Source organism: Staurois parvus, unplaced genomic scaffold (genome assembly GCF_062004578.1).
Source record: "Staurois parvus isolate SC_StPar_1 unplaced genomic scaffold, SC_StPar_1.0 ptg001432l, whole genome shotgun sequence".
NCBI classification, from domain to species: Eukaryota; Metazoa; Chordata; class Amphibia; order Anura; family Ranidae; genus Staurois; species Staurois parvus.
Genome location: NW_028319228.1, coordinates 5,364,979 through 5,384,484, shown reverse-complemented (window position 1 = coordinate 5,384,484; position 19,506 = coordinate 5,364,979). Strand labels below are relative to the sequence as shown.

At 43.0% G+C, this 19,506-nt stretch overlaps 1 protein-coding gene across 3 annotated transcripts in view; it reads left to right on the top strand.

Annotated features, from left to right (window-relative positions):
- Positions 1-19,506, top strand: part of PTCH1 (patched 1) — a 144,378-nt gene that overhangs the window by 33,071 nt on the left and 91,801 nt on the right. Inside the window, exons 1-2 of one of the 3 annotated variants that reach the window (XM_089662135.1) lie at positions 1,026-1,670; positions 6,286-6,478. In XM_089662135.1, coding sequence (XP_089518261.1) covers positions 1,494-1,670; positions 6,286-6,478 — 370 coding nt within the window. In that variant the 5' untranslated portion in view covers positions 1,026-1,493. Of the gene's footprint in view, positions 1-1,025; positions 1,671-6,285; positions 6,479-19,506 lie in introns of those variants that run through there. The other 2 variants (XM_089662134.1, XM_089662136.1) reach the window with 2 other exon arrangements.

Below are 19,506 nucleotides of genomic sequence, written 5' to 3'. Positions count from 1 at the left end.
CATTTGAAAAACCACTGTGCAAAAACCACGTCATAAAAAACTGCATTTTATTCTCTAGGGCCTCTGCTAAAAAAAAAATACAGAAAAAAAAATATATATATATTTATTGTTTGGGGTCTCTAAGTAATTTACTAGCAAAAAGTACTGACTTTTAATTGTAAATAAAAAAATGTCAGAAAAAAGGCCTTGTCCTTAGGGTAGAGAGTTACAGAGGAAGGGAGAGGCTCTGGAAAAGTCCTGAAGGTAAGCATGTTGAACAAATGGAGGTGGGGGGTTTGCTTCCAGAAAACCTCACAAGGAGGCAGAAAAACCCATGAGAACTAGAGTAATGGATGTATGTGGCTGATTTGTGGAGAATCTGCTTCAGTGTGTGAATTGTTCCATGTCCATGTGTGATATGTGAGAGGAGGAATGTAGTGTACATCCATGGCACAATCTCCATCATGTGTTCCGTGGAATTCTGGAGAGAGGGAGAAGGGGCTGCTTAACCCCCTGCGTGCTGGCTGGGAGCAGTGCGATCTGTGGGATCCTTGGCCCACATGACGATGAGGTCGGGGCGGTGTGTGTGGATGTGTCTTGTCCCATCCTTTCCTGTGATCAGAGAGGAGCGGAGCCCTCCCACTGCTGCTCCCACAGGCCCGCTGTCATTCTGTGTGCAGTCTGGGAATTGAGGCCGGACCTCCCAGGATCGGATTCAGCTCGGGGCCAAGGCGCCTCTTTAAAGGGATGTCTTTATCCGGCACGCAGCTCTGCGGGCTGGGATGGGAGCTGGCTGTACAGGGCCCTTTAAGGCTCCCCTGAAGCCAGGCCATCCACACACACAGTCACACACTCACACACACACACCAGCCTGGCCTACCTGGGTGGTCCCTCTACTTTGGTGAGCTGTTGCTAAGCAGCTAATAATAGTCATGTTTGTTGAGTATTTTTTTTTGCTCCCCGTCAGCCAATGGGAGGGCAGGAATCGCAGCCATCTGACAGCCCCGGGGGCGGCTCCTCCCGGGCCCGCCCCCTCTTTCCTCTTTCTCCAAATGGAGAGGGCTAGTTTTTCTCTCCCTCCCCCCCTCTCCATCTCATCTATTGAAGCACGGCGGACAAGAGAGCGGAGGAGAGCCGAGAGCGGAGCGAGCTGTGTTGTCCGGGAGGAGCGCTGATGCTGGTGCGGAGCCCCGGGCTGAGGTGGGATTAGAGTGCCCGGTGCTCGTCCTATGCCGCGCTGACCCCCCCCCACCCCGCTCCCCCCCCCAGTCCTTCTCTCCTCTCCTGGGTCCGGCTCACACATAAACAAACACACGGTGAATGCGGGAAGCGGCTCAGACGTCCGGACCGCGAAATGTGGGGATGGAAGGCGCTAAGCTCCACTCGCCGCCCTCGCCCGGAGAGGCATGAAGAGGAGGAGAGCCGAGGAGGGAGAAGAAGAAGAAGAAGCCTGTCTTCCCGCACCACTGCCCCGCTAAGCCTGGAGCCTTCTCCCCGCACACTGCGGACACAGCATGGCCTCGGCTGCCTGGCCTGATGACGAGTCCCGGAGCAGGGCGACACGGAGAAGGAGGGGACGGGAGCCTGCAGCCGGGGCAGCAGGAGGAGGAGCGGGAGGGCCGCCCGACCTCGACTATCTCAAGCGGCCGAGCTACTGTGATGCCAGCTTCGCCCTGCAACAGATCTCCGAGGTGAACCCCGGGCATTGTCTGCTGTCACACATGGGATGGGGGGAGGGGGAGAATTGGGGGAGATCACACACTGGGGGGTACATAGGGATCACTGGGGGTAACCACACACTGGGGGGTATATAGGGATCACTGGGGGTAACCACACACTGGGGGGTATATAGGGATTACCTGAGGGATCACACACTAAGGGGTGCATATGGATCACTGGGGGGGTCACACACTGGGGGTGGGAGTACATAGGGATCACTGGGGGGTACATAGGGATCACTGGGGGGTACATAGGGATCACCAGGGGAGATCACACACTGCAGGGTATATAGGGATCACCAGGGGGCAATCACACACTGGGGGGTATATAGGGATTACTGGAGAGATCACACATGGGGGGGGGGGGTACGTAGGGAGCACTGGGTAGATCACACACTGGGAGGTACATAGGGATCACTGGGGAAGATCACACACTTGGGGGGGGTGCATAGGGATCACTGAGGGGCGATGACCATATGGGAACGGAATAACAAACTGAGGGATACTTAGGTATCACACACTTTGGGGTCACATGGGGATCACTGGGGTAGATCACACACTTGGGGGGGTACATAGGGATCGCTGGGGTAGATCACACACTTGGGTTGGTGGGGGTACATAGGGATCACTGAGGGGGGATGACCATATGGGAAGGGAACCACAAACTGAGGGGTACCTAAGGATCACACACTTGGGGGGGATGGTACTTACATAGGGATCATGGGAGGAAGGGGGACAGGATCACACACTGGGGAGGGGTAGGTACATGGTTATCATGGGGGGTCTTGCAGGATCACATGCTTGGGCTAGTTAAATAGGGATCACAAGGGGGGTGGGGTACATAGGGATCAGTGAGGGTGGTGTGACCATATGGAGGGTTGATCACATGCTGGGATTAGAGGGGGGCTAATTATGCATGATGGGAGGGGGCACAGTCATACTTAAGGGGTTGACTATAGACAGGGGGTACATATAGATCACTAAAGGGCAGGTCATATTTGGGGAGGCTGATTGTAATCAGGGGGTACATAGGGATCACAGGGGACTGGTCATACACCATGGTACATGGGGAACACTGGGAGCTGGTCGTACACAGGGAGCTGATTGTACACAGACAGTACATACAGATCAGAGGGGGCTGATCATACACGGGTGTATAGGGATCACAGAGAGCTGATCATATATACAAGGGAATACATAGGGATCTGATTGTGTACAAGGGGGTACATAGAAATGACATGTGATTGTACACAGAGCTTACATACAGATCACAGGGAGCCCGCACTGTCTCACTACATCCCCTTACATTCAGAGGCCCCCAGGGCAAGTGTAAGAAAGTGAAAAGTGTAAACAGATGAGACCTGATGGGATGTGTAGGGCAATGTGTACACGGTTGTTCAGAATCCCCAGCTCCAGGGACCATTCTCTCCCCTTCTCCTCCACTGGGGAGAGAGAACACGAGAGCAGACCATGTGGCTGTCCTCTTCCCGTTCATAGATATTGTCCAGGGCTGCTCTGCTTCCCTCTGCCATCACACTGCATGGACAGGACTGCTTGGCATTGTCACCACGTGCACCGTCCTAGTAAACTCAGTCCTTTGAGTCTTTCCCCCTCTTACGTTGCTAGCATGGATCATTGGGAATTTATTCTACGGAGCCTGAACTGCTCCATCCATTGTAGACCTGGTGATCAGGGTATCTAACACTTGTCCTGGAAGATCATTCTGCTTAGAGATACTGGGAATTGTACACTGACTATTTAGGGGTTCTCTAATACATGTATGGGTGTCATGAAACATAGAAGTAGAGGAAAGAATGAAACTGGGCACCACACAGAGGATAACACCCAATCACCTGTGTGATGCTTGGTTTCACTCGTTCATCTACTTCCATACTGTATAATTATGTATTCAATGGATGTCATTCGTTTCAGGTATTTTAGATAGAAGTGACAGGAAGCTTAAGGAGCCTGCAATCTAAGATCCTTGCCTCTTATACATACATATACTAGAGCCAATAACAATCTAAGGCACCATTTGTCAATATTTTTACCCCAGAAGAACCCTTGAAATAATTTTCAAGTCTTGGGGTAACCCTGCTAAAATGAACTTAGTGGTCAGTGGGAAAAAATACCCCTTACGTTGGTGGTCGGTGGGAAGAATACCCCTTACGTTGGTGGTCGGTGGGAAGAGTACCCCTTACGTTGGTGGTCGGTGGGAAGAGTACCCCTTACGTTGGTGGTCGGTGGGAAGAGTACCCCTTACGTTGGTGGTCGGTGGGAAGAATACCCCTTACGTTGGTGGTCGGTGGGAAGAATACCCCTTACGTTGGTGGTCGGTGGGAAGAATGCCCCTTACGTTGGTGGTCGGTGGGAAGAATACCCCTTACGTTGGTAGTCGGTGGGAAGAATACCCCTTACGTTGGTGGTCGGTGGGAAGAATACCCCTTACGTTGGTGGTCGGTGGGAAGAATACCCCTTACGTTGGTGGTCGGTGGAAAGAATACCCCTTACGTTGGTGGTCGGTGGGAAGAATACCCCTTACATTGGTGGTCGGTGGGAGGAATGTCTCCTACATTGGTGGTCGGTGGGAGGAATGTCTCCTACATTGGTGGTCGGTGGGAGGAATGTCTCCTACATTGGTGGTCGGTGGGAGGAATGTCTCCTACATTGGTGGTCGGTGGGAGGAATGTCTCCTACATTGGTGGTCGGTGGGAGGAATGTCTCCTACATTGGTGGTCGGTGGGAGGAATGTCTCCTACATTGGTGGGAAGAATGCCTCCTACGTTGGTGGTCGGTGGGAAGAATGCCTCCTACGTTGGTGGTCGGTGGGAAGAATGCCTCCTACGTTGGTGGTCGGTGGGAAGAATGCCCCTTACGTTGGTGGTCGGTGGGAAGAATGCCCCTTACGTTGGTGGTCGGTGGGAAGAATGCCCCTTACGTTGGTGGTCGGTGGGAAGAATGCCCCTTACGTTGGTGGTCGGTGGGAAGAATGCCCCTTACGTTGGTGGTCGGTGGGAAGAATGCCCCTTACGTTGGTGGTCGGTGGGAAGAATGCCCCTTACGTTGGTGGTCGGTGGGAAGAATGCCCCTTACGTTGGTGGTCGGTGGGAAGAATGCCCCTTACGTTGGTGGTCGGTGGGAAGAATGCCCCTTACGTTGGTGGTCGGTGGGAAGAATGCCCCTTACGTTGGTGGTCGGTGGGAAGAATGCCCCTTACGTTGGTGGTCGGTGGGAAGAATGCCCCTTACGTTGGTGGTCGGTGGGAAGAATGCCCCTTACGTTGGTGGTCGGTGGGAAGAATGTCTCTTATGTTGGACGTTGGTGTTCGGTGGGAAGAATGTCTCTTATGTTGGACGTTGGTGGTCGGTGGGAAGAATGTCTCTTATGTTGGATGTTGGTGGTCGGTGGGAAGAATATCTCCTTATGTTGGTGGTCAGTGAGAAGAAATCTCCTTATGTTGGATGTTGGTGGTCAGTGGGAAGAAATCTCCTTATGTTAGTGGTTAGTGGGAGGGAGTGCTGCTTAGTTGGTGGTCAGTGGAAAGAATGTCTTTTACGTTGGTACTCATTGGGAAGAATGCTCGTTATGATGGTGGTTAGAAACCATCCGGGGCAAGGTCAACCAGCCACAGCTTGAAGAACTTCTAGAAACCTCTGTAGGAATCCCAGGTTCCTACGGATTTCTGGTTGAGAATAGCCACTTTAAGGTCCCTATCTCTCACAAACATACGTGTAATCGAAGGTCGCTATTTCACAGTCTATGACCAATTTAGACAGTAGCCAATTAAGTTGTCAGCATGGTGTTGGAAGAAACCCACTCCAGCACAAGAAGGACATGCAAACTCCATGCCAATAGTGTCCTGGTTGGTATTTGAACCAGGGACCCTAATGCTGCTAGGTAGAGAAGTGTTAACTACTAAGCCATTGTGTTTTTTGTTTTGAACAAAGCAATTAACTAGCATTCATGCACCAAGCTGTGAATGTAAGCATCCCACTGGTTACTATGGGATTAGAATGTGTACTTGGCAAAGTGAATGCTCATTTAGCTTTGTAAAAAAGGCAAAGCTGTCTTCACTTCTCTGTACAATCTCCTATAGCTTTGCCCAAACTAAATAGTATGAAGATTCAGTTAAACAATCCATTTCATTTGTACCAAGTAAGGCAGACCCTGGCACTGCATAGTCGATGGTAGATCTAAAGGAGATTGTACAATCAGATTGTTTAATGTGTGGTCACATTTACTTAGTGATACAAAAGAATTGAGCCTGATGATCCAGTTCTTCCTAAAAAGAAATGAAGCCTTGACGGACCTATGTGTCCGCCTAATGTAGACCCTACAGGCCCAGTCTGACTACAGTTCTGTGATCTGTATATACAAATCTGGATAGTACTCTATAGCGGCCTATTTTTCTTGTTGAAACAGTAACTAACTATGTAGCCAATGCTCCCACATACATTAGTTTATAACACTGTGATGAAGACGTGTAATATGGGGGTATTTTGACAAAATGCAGGAAATGACTTTATTGGCGAGGTTTTGCCTCATGTGTACGCTCCTTTTTATTTGAAATCCTTTCTTTTTCTTCTAGGGGAAGGCTACGGGCAGGAAAGCTCCATTGTGGCTCCGAGGAGTGTTTCAAAGACTATTATTTAAACTTGGTTGCTACATACAAAAAAACTGCGGCAAGTTTTTGGTAGTGGGCCTCTTGATATTTGGTGCTTTTGCTGTAGGATTACGAGCAGCAAACCTAGAGACGAATATGGAGGAGCTTTGGGTCGAAGGTAAGAAGTACTCCTGTTTTTACAATATATACCTTTTTTTTTTTTTCTACATTGGGTGAAAATAGAATTGGATTTCAAATATTGTAGAAAATGTGACTTGTATGGCTGTTTTAAAGAGGTGTCCATTTGCGCACATGTTGTCCATACGGCTGGGCCTGTGTGTTTTTAATATACATGACAGTGACAAAGCTTTTGCTGCTGTTTGTCTTTTAGAGTTTGCCGGATTTGATTCGAGTTAGTATTTGCTTCAGCATGTGGTGCATTGTACAGCATATCTGATCTGCTGTATATTAGTCATTGAGCGAGTCGTTTTTGCGAGCGAGCGCAGGCCCCTTGCAGGAAGACTTGCACATTACAACCTGTAGAGTTCTGTGTGTGTGTGTGGTCCTGTTTTGGACAGCTTTCAAGTCTTGCTTCTAGGGGGAGGGGAGTGTGCAACATATGTCTCCAAGGTAAAAAAGACTGTGGGTATATTAGAAAAAGGGAAGAATGGTGCACACCAGAATGGATGATTAGAGACTTAAGGGCTACAGCCGGGATAGTTCAACTGCAGTACTCCCAGACGGAAAGGTTGTTAAAAAAAAAAAAAAGTTATAATATGCTTTTCTATGGTTAAGTCAGATTATTTTTATTACTTTTTTTTTTTTTTTAAATATTAATTATGCACTTATGTTCTGAGTTAAAAAAATAAAAAGGATGCCGGTGTTTGTGTGTTTATAAATCTAGATGTGCTGGTGTGATGTTGTATGCTGTACATTTTACTGGGCTTAGCCTTTTCTGGTGAATTTGTATTTTTGGCAAAAATGTCATTTTAGGTATGTAAACATGCCTGAGCTATGAGCAGTCCCAGGTTATACCTCTTTAGATTTGCTACTGTAGCAGATGCGCAAAAAAAAGTAGTGCTGTGTTGCTGTTGATGAGCAATTGATGGCTTGATGCAGAAACATTTGTTGCTTTGCATTCCTTTTAAGAGTCCATTTACACTGTTGTGTTTTGATGCTTTAAACAGATGCCATGTTTCCGATAAAGATAATGTCTGGTCCCATCATGATCATGTCCATTATTTTATTTTTTTTCTACGTTTTTAGTGCATTTGGGAGGTTCATAGAAGTCAATGGCAGTGTATCAAAATGCCTATGATGTATTTTGATGCATTGGCAATAGGTATTAACAAGCCTTGGTCAATGGCTGTTAGCCCTATGCACTTCAAATTCTAAATTCACAAAAGCATTGAAAACACATGATGGAGCTACTGCCTAATGCTACGCAAAAACGAGCATGCAGGGATCTCAATGGGCTTTAAGGAATCTGTCATAATAGAAATATGGGAGCTGCCTCTGCAGACTAGTTTTGAACATGTCTGATATGTACATGCTTGTTCCAAGGCAATGACTAAGTAGTGATGCAATTCTCACGATCAGTCATCAGCCTGGAACAAGCAATTTCCAAAAACAAGTCAGCAATGGCAGCTATTTTGACAGAATACCTATTTAACAGCCATATTGTTTTGTTGTTCATTTCCAGTGCCAGGTAAAATTGGTTCAGGAATTTTGCATTCTTTATCCGTCATACTCACTTTTCATTCACTTAAATCTCCAACCAAGACTATCTCTCCTCCTTTCTTTTTTTTTTTTTTGTTCAGATTAAGTGAGTGTTAGAACCCTTTTGTCTTGTTTTTATTGCTGTCCCTATTTGACAGATATTTGTTCTAGGTGACTGGAAATTTAAAAATGAGGAGAAAACTCGCTATTGAACGTTGTCAACAAAACAAGTGCCCCCATTGAGAAATCTCACATGTTCTGCTGACAAATATAACATTGTCAATTTTCTTCCCACTTTTCTATGTGAATTGGTCGTCATGAAAGTGAATCTTTCCAAAGAGGACATAGAGAATCGTAAAACCTGACAGATTCTAACCCTTTCTCACTGTATCAAAAAAAAAAAAGAGAGAGAGAAAAGGTGTTGGCCAGAGTTCTACCTTAACTGCTAGTTTTTTTGTTTTTGTGGGGTTTTTTTTTTTGTGTTTTTTTTTTTGTTTCAAAATGCATGAGAGGCCTCATTCTAAATTTACATTGATAAAAATTTATAGAGTATATTCTGAATATTGTAGTATTTATTTTTTTTGCATTAAATGAAAACCACTTATTACTTTATAGCGGTTACTGCAGTTTAGCTAATAGGCTCCATTCACACTTATGCGACTTGTCCTTCGACTTTGGGCCCCAAGATGCAGCACTTGTATTTCAATAGAAATTGTTCAAATTTATTTGACTTATAAAAGGTTCCTGCACTACTTTTGATATAACTTGAGGTCCATAGACAGATATGTAAACTCTCAAAAGACGCATGAAAGTCGCATCTTAATGTTATCAATGTGACAGTTGCACAACAGTAAAAGCCAGAGTCGCAATGGAAATCGCATGACTTTGGAGTTGCACAAGTGTGAATGGAACCTTTAATTTTGTTTTATTATGTTGAAGTTGTAAGAAAGCTTAAGGTACCCATACAATCTGGCGAATACAATAAACCCTAAATGACACTATCCTACATGTTTATTTTATTTAGATTTAGGGAATGACTGGACTTCTCCATTGGACCACACAACATATCTTCTAAACTGAACATATTTTGCAACACTGTTTGTATTGTATGGAGATCAGAAAGGAAAGCTTCGGCTAACAGCTATGGCTCTAAAGAACTTAAGATTTTACATATATTTGCCCACAAGTCCCATGAACATGGTGACCTCTTGGTTTGTGTGAGTGTCACCTTTACTTGGCATGGCCATAGTTGGCCATGTGTCGTTGGGAGCCAGCAATGATTGGGTATCTACTACTACTACGTGCAGCGTGAGCTGACTGGGGACCCATTCCTTTTTTTGTAATAGACGCATGCATGTGGTACTTCAAACCATTCATATTTAAAGCATAGTTTTAGACAACAGGTAAAAACTGTAAATGAGCTGCTAATACTATCAAGGATATATAAGAAACCCACTTGGGTCATTCTAACTGGAGTTCCATGAAATTATGCACTTGTATTGTTTGGTGGGACTACAGCTTGTGGTCACAGGACTTTGATGTGCAGCTCCACTTTCCTTCTGTTTTGAAAGGCTGCAAAGAACCAACTGAATGTGTGCTCCAGGAACACCAGAAGGACTGTTTTAAAGACTTGGGTGGCCTAGAGCACTTCAGGAGTTCCTGAATAAACAGGATGTTCTGCTTAAGAGGACTGTGTTCCTTAAGGGCTGGTTCACGCCATATGCTTTTGGTTGCGCTTCTTGAATGCATTCTGAATGCATGCACAGTAAAACCAGTGTATTCCAATCACCCTAGTTCACACCACTGTGTTAGGTTTCACATCAGAATACATTTCTTTTTTCGTACAGGATTCAAGGGAAAAACAAAAATCGCATTATAATGAAACACAGGGATTGTAGGGTGAACTAGCCCCAAATGTGTTTTCACATAGTATATTCTGAATATCTTAGTATTTATTTTTTTGCATTAAATGAAAACCACTTATTACTTTCTTGCGGTTACTGCAGTTTAGCTAATAGGCTCCATTCACACTTATGCGACTTGTCCCTCGACTTTAGGCCCCAAGTTGCAGCTCTTGTATTTCAATAGTTTGTTCAAATTTATTTGACTTAAAGGTTCCTGCACTACTTTTGACACAACTTGAGTGCCATAGACAGCAATGTAAACTCTCAAAAGACGCATGAAAGTCACATCTTAATGTTATCAATGTGACAGTTGCGCAACAGTAAAATCCAGAGTCGCAATGGAAATCGCATGACTTTGGAGTTGCACAAGTGTGAATGGAGCCTTTAATTTTGTTTTATTATGTTGAAGGTGTAAGAAAGCTTAAGGTTTATCATTATTAATTTTTACTTGCTAGCAGCTTAAATGCAGTGGTCTCATTTAAATGGTCCCACTGCCCCAGCTGCAGTGTCTCATCTCGCTGTTCCTTTTTAAGCGGATGAACATTAGATTCATTTTATTGCAATCATCATGCCGAAAGTGAGACTAAATCATAGCACCCAGATCATCATCATCATCCTAACAGACCTCAATACAACATATTGCTGGAGATTATAATAACATATACCAAATTAAAAAAGGTTTCCAGTATAAAGATTACACTGTAGTAGGTCTCAAAGATTTTAGCACAGGAACATTTCTATCTCTAGATTTTGGACTCAAGGGAATTGTTGCACCTGGAAAGATTTTTTTTGGTATTGACGGTGATGGTGGTGTTAACATGACTATCATTTTCATTGTGAGAATTCTGTTTGGTTAAAGCCTAACTCCAGCCAACGTTTTTTAAAGCTTCTGAATGACCCTACTGTGGAGCTTTTCCTTCTTTTCCTGCCTCTGTAATGCCTTTTATAAGAAGTAGAGAGAAACAATTTCCCTATCAAGAACACTTCCAACAATAAAAACCTGCATAACCTGGGCACTGGGTGGGGGGTCCAGAAACGCGTCAGATATTTTCAGCCTTGGCTGCTGACATCCACTGTGTTTTGATGCTGATGGTAGCCATTGGGTGTTATCCTTCTGTCCTTGTGATGTGGAGATTACTCTCCTGCCCATGTGTGTTAGTGATTATCGCTATATTCCTTGATCCTTCAGGCTTTATTAGGATCCATAGGTTTTATTCTTAATAACTATAGCACTATATATACTTTAAAAGGAGTGTGCTGTGTGACTTTCTTCTGTTTTATGTATGACCTCGGAGAACATGATCTGTCACTAGAGCTGTTGGCCATGATGCATCAATAAAGAAAATCTGTGTATACATGTTTATAAGATACCTCCGGGACTGCTTTGATCTTGCCTTAAGCGTTGGGGGACTATAGACCTAACAACAAGTTTTCTTGATAGCAGGCACTACTAGAATACTTACTGTCCCCACACTCCCCTGCCACTGCAATCCACCACTAGAGCTTCTAAGGACTCTCTACCTGCTGTGACATTCCCTATTGGACTGGCACTGGAGTTTTAAGGGACTGTAGCGGTAGTTCAGGGTGGCAGAAGTGCAAGTGAAAAGTAAAACTGGCCCTACACTGTATGAGTTTTAGCCGGTTCCTTAGGAAATTTCCCAGCAAGTGGGCTGTGTCTGTGTCCACTCTGCAGCAGTGGAGTGGACACAGACCTGTCATCCACCTGCTCAGCGCTGATCAGCGGAGAGATCCCCCGCTGAGCAGACTGATCCACTGACGGGTCCACCCTGTCTGAAAGTGTCTGTAATATCTCACAGGAACAAGTGTCCAGACTGGATGATTTTCCCTTTATTGCTGTTTGGGTGGCAACTTTAAATTTTGAGTTTACCCTCACTTTCATTCCCAGAGACATTAATCACCAGAACAAAGTAAATTTCCGTAAAGGGGGCACAGACAGCAATGAAATCTGGCAATAGCTTTATTCCCTCACCAATCTAAATCTTAAAGGTTTTTGCCTTTAGTTACAGCACCAGCCGAAGAACTTTAAAGTATATGAATGTAGTGTATTGGCACAAGCAACCACAATACGTCTTGGGTAAGCTTTCTAAAGAGATACCAATTTCTAAAGGTAGAATGAAGGGCACTATTACAGTTTGTAGTCTATACTATAGTCTACGTTTTATAGTCCATTCAATATACACCTATTCAATCTGCATGGGCCTTGATTATGACTAGCTCAAAAAGGGGTATAAGGGTCATCCGTTTCCAGGCATTTACTTGCTGCAATTCATTTGCCTTTAGCTCAGGTATGCAGGCAGGAGGTTGTGCTTAAGTGAGAAAATTCTTCCTCCCAACCTGGAGACTCCTGGGATGGATGATATACTTTACTGGAAACCAGGAAGTAACTGAAGAAATGTTAAAAAAAAGTTTAAAACCAGAAAATATATACTTTCCTGTTTACCAATGCTACTGGTAGCGGCATAAGGATTAAAAACAGTCAATGTTGATTGAGAGTTAAGTTCTATTTTAAGTATCTAGAAGGCTGTAAATTTAGTGTTTGTGCATTTCTGTTGGAGAGTTTCCATAATGGAATGTCAGTTTTCAACACTGCTGGTTCTATAGCATTCCTACCAGAGTCCAGCATTCGATGCACTATACCACTGTCCTTAAGACGTTTGAGGGAGCCAGACTGTAGCCAGTAAGGCCGGCCATACATGGGTCAAAATTCGACCGATTTTTCGTCCACTAAATCGTACCTTAGAATAATCAGCTGATTTTCGCTCTGTTAGTGGGTCAATGGCATTGGCCAATTTTCGTGGTTCCTCCCTTTTCCGGTGATCGGGCATGTTGGAAAATTTGTGAAAAACGACCGATTTTCGACTCGATGGTCAAATCGTATGATCATTTTTCCGAAAAGAATATGCACATGAGCCATGACCTGGAAGGAACAGAAGTTTCGCCTGTTATATGGGGTGAACTTTATGACAATTTTTGAAATCATTGATGGCACCATCAGATTACCGAGCAAATGACGTTTTCGATTTTCCAACTAAAAATCGTTCAGAATTCAAACCACGTATGGCCTGCAGAAGAGTAGAAGATGCCCAGGCATCAATGGGAGTAAATACACCATCGTTGGTATTAGTGGGAGAAATATTGCCCCATTGTTGGTATCGGGAAGGCAAAGTGCACCATCATTGGTGTCAGTGGGAGGAATAGTGCCTCATTGTTGGGGGTCATTGGTAGGAATAGTGCCTAATTGTGGGAATCATTGACAGGATTTATGCTCTGTTGTCAATGGGAGCAATAGTGCCTCAAGGGCTGGATGGAAGGGAGCAATAGTGCCTCAAGGGCTGGATGGAAGCAAGCAAAGGGCCACATCCAACCGCAGGCCACAGTTTAGAGACCGCTGCACTATGCAATTCTGCCATGTGTCTGTCTATGTAGCTTTTCCCCTACAGAAAAGGAACACCTCCCCCAGTGAACCAGAATTTTTCAAATTATTGTCCTGTTTCCTTTTTGAACCATTTATTCTGAATACTGAATGTTATGATGACCTACAATTTGTGAGAAGATAAATCTTTTGAACTTCTAGAGACAAGCACTTAGAGGATCATTAAACCTGAACTAAAGGCTGGTTTATGTCACAGATCTACAAATAACTTTTACAAATGTATGTGTGAACTTTTCATGAGCTTATCCGAATGGAAAATATTTGAGATAATTTTGTGTTCTAGGAGGATATATTTTGTTACATGCCGGAAGATTACTTGACAGCAAGCTGCGGACAACCTCTTTCAGCCATACATCGCAGAAAATTAATGATTGGGAACAGAACCTTGTCTTGGCTTGATAACGTGCGTGTGTACGCATTTATAAATGCCTTGATGCTCCCCACTAAATGAACAATGTAGCAACATATAACATAGGCACTCAGAGGGCTTCCACAAATGAACAAGGACAGTGGTATAACTTCTATTTTGTATTGACGTTTTGGTAAGTCTAGTCCAATTCAAGGCTTAAGAATTAAGGGCAGTGACTCGCCATACGCTGGTTGCAATAAAGCTATAGTACTATACCTATTTGTTTGTGGAAGTCCTTTTTAAGCTCATATTTTTCCTGTAGGGATGCTTCAACGTTTTTGGAAGTAGGGAGAGTAGGCTTGACCCCTTCACTGTCCCACAATGCCCTGCTTTGGTACGCAACTTGTGTTGCAAAGATACACTGTGTGTGTATATGTTTTATATATATATATAGCTATATAAACATATCTCAGGCACATATTAAAGTGCATTGCAGCACTGCTCATTTTCAAATCGCATGCACATGTTCTCTCATGGCCTATGGTGCTGGCCACCTGTAAAGTAGAAATTACGGCCAGCCTATGGATATTTAAATATCTTCTTACTCAGCAAGAAAAAAAAAAAGACTTTAAAAATAGACCCTTACTGGCCTATGTAGCTGCAGACACAGTGGAGCAATTCATCCTAAAATTTCACGAGTAGACCTGGATCTCAAAACTGACTCCCCTCTTGCTTTTCTCCTGCTCTGTGTTACATTAGCATTTAGAAGGCTAGCAGGCAACCATGTCACTGTTGAAAGAGGAACACAATGTAATACGCTTTTGAAATAAGAGTACTTTCTGCTGTAAAATTTAGAGTTTTTAAAATGTATGTACTCCCCACACTTTTTTTTTTTTTTTTTTTAGACTAGGATAAAATAGGGAAGGATATGAACTCTTGCCAAATTTTTATTGATATCCGTGTCTCCACTGAAGACATTCACCCTCTATTTGTCTTGGTGACCATTTGTCATTGACAGCCAAGGTGATAGAAGACCCAAAATTTCAGTTGTCACAGAACAAGAAGTGAGGGGAAGTCTTCCAATGGATATGGAACTTATTTACTCCTTGTTAATAATTTGTAAATATTTGATATACATCGCCCGTGGTACATTAAGATCTTGCTGATCACGTGATACATATGTGTTGCGGTAGTGAGGGTGAGCCGGATTGCCCATACACTGCACATATATACGTCCATGGGGCCAAGGTTCTGATCTTCACATTTCTCAGTACTTTGCAAGGATGTTGGATTCCATATACGCACATACAAATGTAAAAGCACACGCTGGGGTGCCTATGCATGAAACCGGCAATTGCGATACACATGTCACATATTGCCGCGCACGTTGGGATGAGAGCAATAAGTCTAGTAGCAGACCTGCTCCGTAATGCTAAACTGATGACCTATAAAGGGCTTTAAAAGTGTCAACCTATAGGAAATATAGGGTACTGAAGTTCGTCGCCATTTCACGAATTTAAGATTGGACAAGTTAGATATCTGTTTACTCCATACAACCTCATCTTTTATATTTTACAAAAAATAGGGTAAATTATTGCTTTTTTGTGCCCTAAAATTAACTTACTTGTATGTTTTATTAAAATTTTGGGGTAAAATCATGCAACATAAAAGATTGGAACTACCAGCATTTTATTCTCTAAGGTCTCTGCTTTCAGAAAATATATACTGTTTGGGGGTTTTATGTAATCTGCAGGCCTAAAATGATTTTTTTAACTTTGCGCAAAAACCGCAAATACAGCTTGGTCAGCGAAAGGGATAAAGGATAAGCCCTGACCCACCCTTTCCTAAGGAGCAGCCAATCCATGGTCATTACACTGCATGGTCTCTCTCCTCCCTGCTGGTCCTGTGCTGGAGACAGGGAGGGGAGGAGGAGATAAACAGCGCAATGTTAAAAATATTACACATTTAAGTCACCATAAAGCCCCTTTTTGTTTTTAAAAGCACCAGACATTTCTAATATCACCTCCGATTTTAAATACGGTTTTGGTTAAAAAAAAAAAAAAAAAAATGTCTTTATCAGGACAAGTAGATTGGGACACTGATTTAATTCCTGGACAAGTAGGTTTTTTTTTTTTTGTTTTTTTCCTTCCAAAATTTCCATACCCCTGGACTCTGTTTTATCACAACTAGAAATACATTACTTCAGCTTTTATGCCATACATTATGCTATGTTTATAAGAAAAAAACCCTTAAACTTTGCAGCTCATAGAATAATGTACACATTGGTCAGCTACCATTGACCGGACTGGAGATGCAGACGTGGAAAATGTAACTTGTAAAAATCAGTATATGGTAAAGTTAAGTATTTATTTAAATTTTTTGAGTCAGGAGAAATGACGGTTTCCAGATGTATGGCTTTACCGATCCGTTTGTTTAGATTATGCTGTACAGTTTATGCCTATATTAGTGCTGGCTGGACAAAGCGGAGGTAGATTTGTACGGTTTCCACAATGTAATGTTTACATTTAATTTGGGCTTCGCCTTCAAAGTTGACCTTTTGTTGGCCTTCTTGATTTACACGCACAAAAGATGCTAAGTTTGGCTAATTTCGGCGTTTTTTATTCATTTCCTCGGATATCTCCCTCCTTAGAACAATCTTTTTCTTGCAAGGCAATGCTTGTGGCATTTAGAAAGAATTATCCCTTTTTTATTTTTTTCTAATTAATGTTCAGTTCTTAGTGGGACTAAGTACATTTAGTATTTTTTTTGTCCCTTCTTTCTAGAGGCACCCATCCCTTGGCGCATGGCCTCCAGACACTGCATCTAGAAAGGAGACGGATGCTTTGCATGCCAGCCTCCTGTTTCTCTGTATTCCTCCTGCCGATGCTTGGCTCATGGAAAGTGTTGAGAACCGTGGGTCACTTTCTGACATTGCAGCTAGTGTTATAGGACAAAATACTACAGACAACAATCAAAATCTCATAGGGGTCCTAGCTATACACTTTGGGAAATATTTATAAAGCTTTGAATCTGACATTCAAAAAATTTTTAATGCGGGTTCATCTTCGCAGCTCATGCTTTAAATGACAGTGGTCCAGTGAATGTTTAGTGAAAGTCACATTCAATGCTTTATTAATATACCCCTTTAAGGTAAATAGTAGAAGTTACCATTTTGTGGAAGAAGTATTGTTCTAATACTGTTAATTATAATTTGGTGATTTGCACTATTTTCACCTAATTTTAAAAGTGATGATATATCAAATCATCAAGGTAATGGCCAAAAAGGGCAATGATACTGTGTGTACTGTCTCAGGGTGGCAAGAATCTAAAGCTGGTCATAGATGGATCAAAATGTGGCTGGTTCAGCTGAATTTCGATTAGTGTGTGGTCGTCCCTATTCAACAGAAGTTGATCATTTGATTGACATTGTCGAAAGGACAAGTTGGAAAATGTTTGTCGCTCAGTGGCTGCAGCCTGGTCAGTGTACTCTGACCGCACCAGGTCACACTATCAGAATACAATGTCCCAGTGGAGGGATTCTGCTATCCACCTTGTATTTTAGATGGAGGAATCTGTTCTGGCTGAATGAAAACAAAATGAGATGTCTATGGCCAATGAAAGTTGTGTGGTTTTTTTTTTGGTTTTTTTTTTTAATAAGCCTCATTAGTAGTGATGCTTGAATGTTTTTTTGTTTGATCATAACACACAGTTGTTGCACTCTTTTTACCTCCTGGCCTTTTGGAATTCACGTCATTTCGTTTACCCTAATTGTTAGGGTAGCTCAACAGCATCTACTGGAGGAAGAAGATGGGACAAGCTTCCCGATAATGTACAAAAAGATCTGAGGGAATTGTTAGGGAAGCTCAATAGCATCTATTGGAGGAAGAAGATGGGACAAGCTTCCAGATAACGTACAAAAAGATCTAAAGGGAATTGTTAGGAAAGCTCAATAGCATCTACTGGAGGAAGAAGATGGGACAAGCTTCCAGATAACGTACAAAAAGATCTAAAGGGAATTGTTAGGGTAGCTCAATAGCATCTACTGGAGGAAGAAGATGGGACAAGCTTCCAGATAACGTACAAAAAGATCTAAAGGGAATTGTTAGGGTAGCTCAATAGCATCTACTGGAGGAAGAAGATGGGATAAGCTTCAAGATAATGTACAAAAAGTGAAGAACCAAGTACTGATTTTTCTTAGCTGATTCTTGTCCATTTTCTATTTATACAGCACACAGGCTTCCAATATTTTAGTTATGCTGATATTTAAGAAGTGCGGGAACCTATAAAAATATACATACACGCCTATCTGATGCAGCAGGCTGTCCCCCATTAGTTTTCTTCTCTGCCCCTCTAACGCTCACTGGACTTTTGGGCAGGAGAGGGGCTGGGAGTGAATGGCTGAGGCTCTCGGTTGCACTCTGAGAGGCTGAACCAGCTGCCTATAAGGAATCTGGGTGAATCCCGACAGGTCTGTGACTCCCAGCCGACAACAGGCTTTAGCCCCCTGTTGACTTATTCTGGCTCACAGGAGAGTATAGATAAGTGCACTCCTGGGACCCACCTGAGAAGTGTAGCCAAATGAGATTTGCCCATACTTCTCTTTTTAAGACCGTTATTAAATATCAGTAAACTTTGTACAGCAGAATGGATACTTGCTGACACTTTTTAAGTAGGCTGGATCACTTTAATAATTGTAAGGAGCTTACATTAGTGGTAGGGGGCAGTATAAAGGTTTGGTTTGTTGCGGGGGCAAGTGTTAAGACAAAGTCAGGCTGTTTTGGGTCAAGTTGTTTGGGCTTTATATTCATGTACATTCTAGGTTTTACAAACCTGTAATACATGACAATGCATTGCAAGTGCACTATGGCTTGTCTAAAGAGGGAGCAGAGCAGCTTGCTTTGCAGCTCCCTTTGTTTTATAGAAAACAGACTCCGCCATCTTTATAAGGGTTGCGTCATTGCTTGATCGCTCATTCCAGCTCTGTAAACAACCAGCTTTTTTTTTTCAATGAGAAATAACTATTATAGGGATGAGAAAAGGACATTTGAACTCAAGTCTCCTCCCTTGCCTATTGGCCTCATAATAGTCGTGTTATTGTAGGTTTCTTCTAACATCAGAGGAAATGTCAATGATCTATATGTTTATTACATAGGAAAATAGAGGATTTTATAAATGGCATATCACATGGATAGGGTTGTAGCATGAATACATTGTAGCACCTCCTGGTTTCTTAAAGTTTGTATTATTCTGATGCATCATGCACACTGGATGTTTTTACAGCTGCTGTTTTTGGCTTTTGATGATTTTTTTTTTTCTACAGCCAGTAAAGCCCCCAGCATGTTAGTCTATGTGTCCGTGTACACATAGACTGGAATAAGCGGTTTTTGGCTGGAAAAAAAAACCCAGGACTAGTAGGTTTCTAGAGGAGTTTTTTAGCTGTAAAAATGCTCTAATGCTGGAAAAACACGGTAAAACGTGATAAACCACCGCAAACTGGCGGGGTTTTTTGGGAATTTTTTTGACCAAAAAAAAAAACCATCGCTAATGCAAAAAAACTAAAAGAAGCTGAAAAACTCATGTTTTTAACGTGACTTGACACCGCGAACGTTACCAGCATTATTAAAATGCCCAGTGAGCATGGAGCCTGATGCATCATGCTTTTAAATGTCACATCATAAATGGCTCCCATGAGTCTTCTGAAGGAGTAAACATAGAGTTGGACAAATCCCAGGGACCAGTAGCCAGTGTGGCTAAAAGTTACAGCTGGCGCCTGCCTTTCT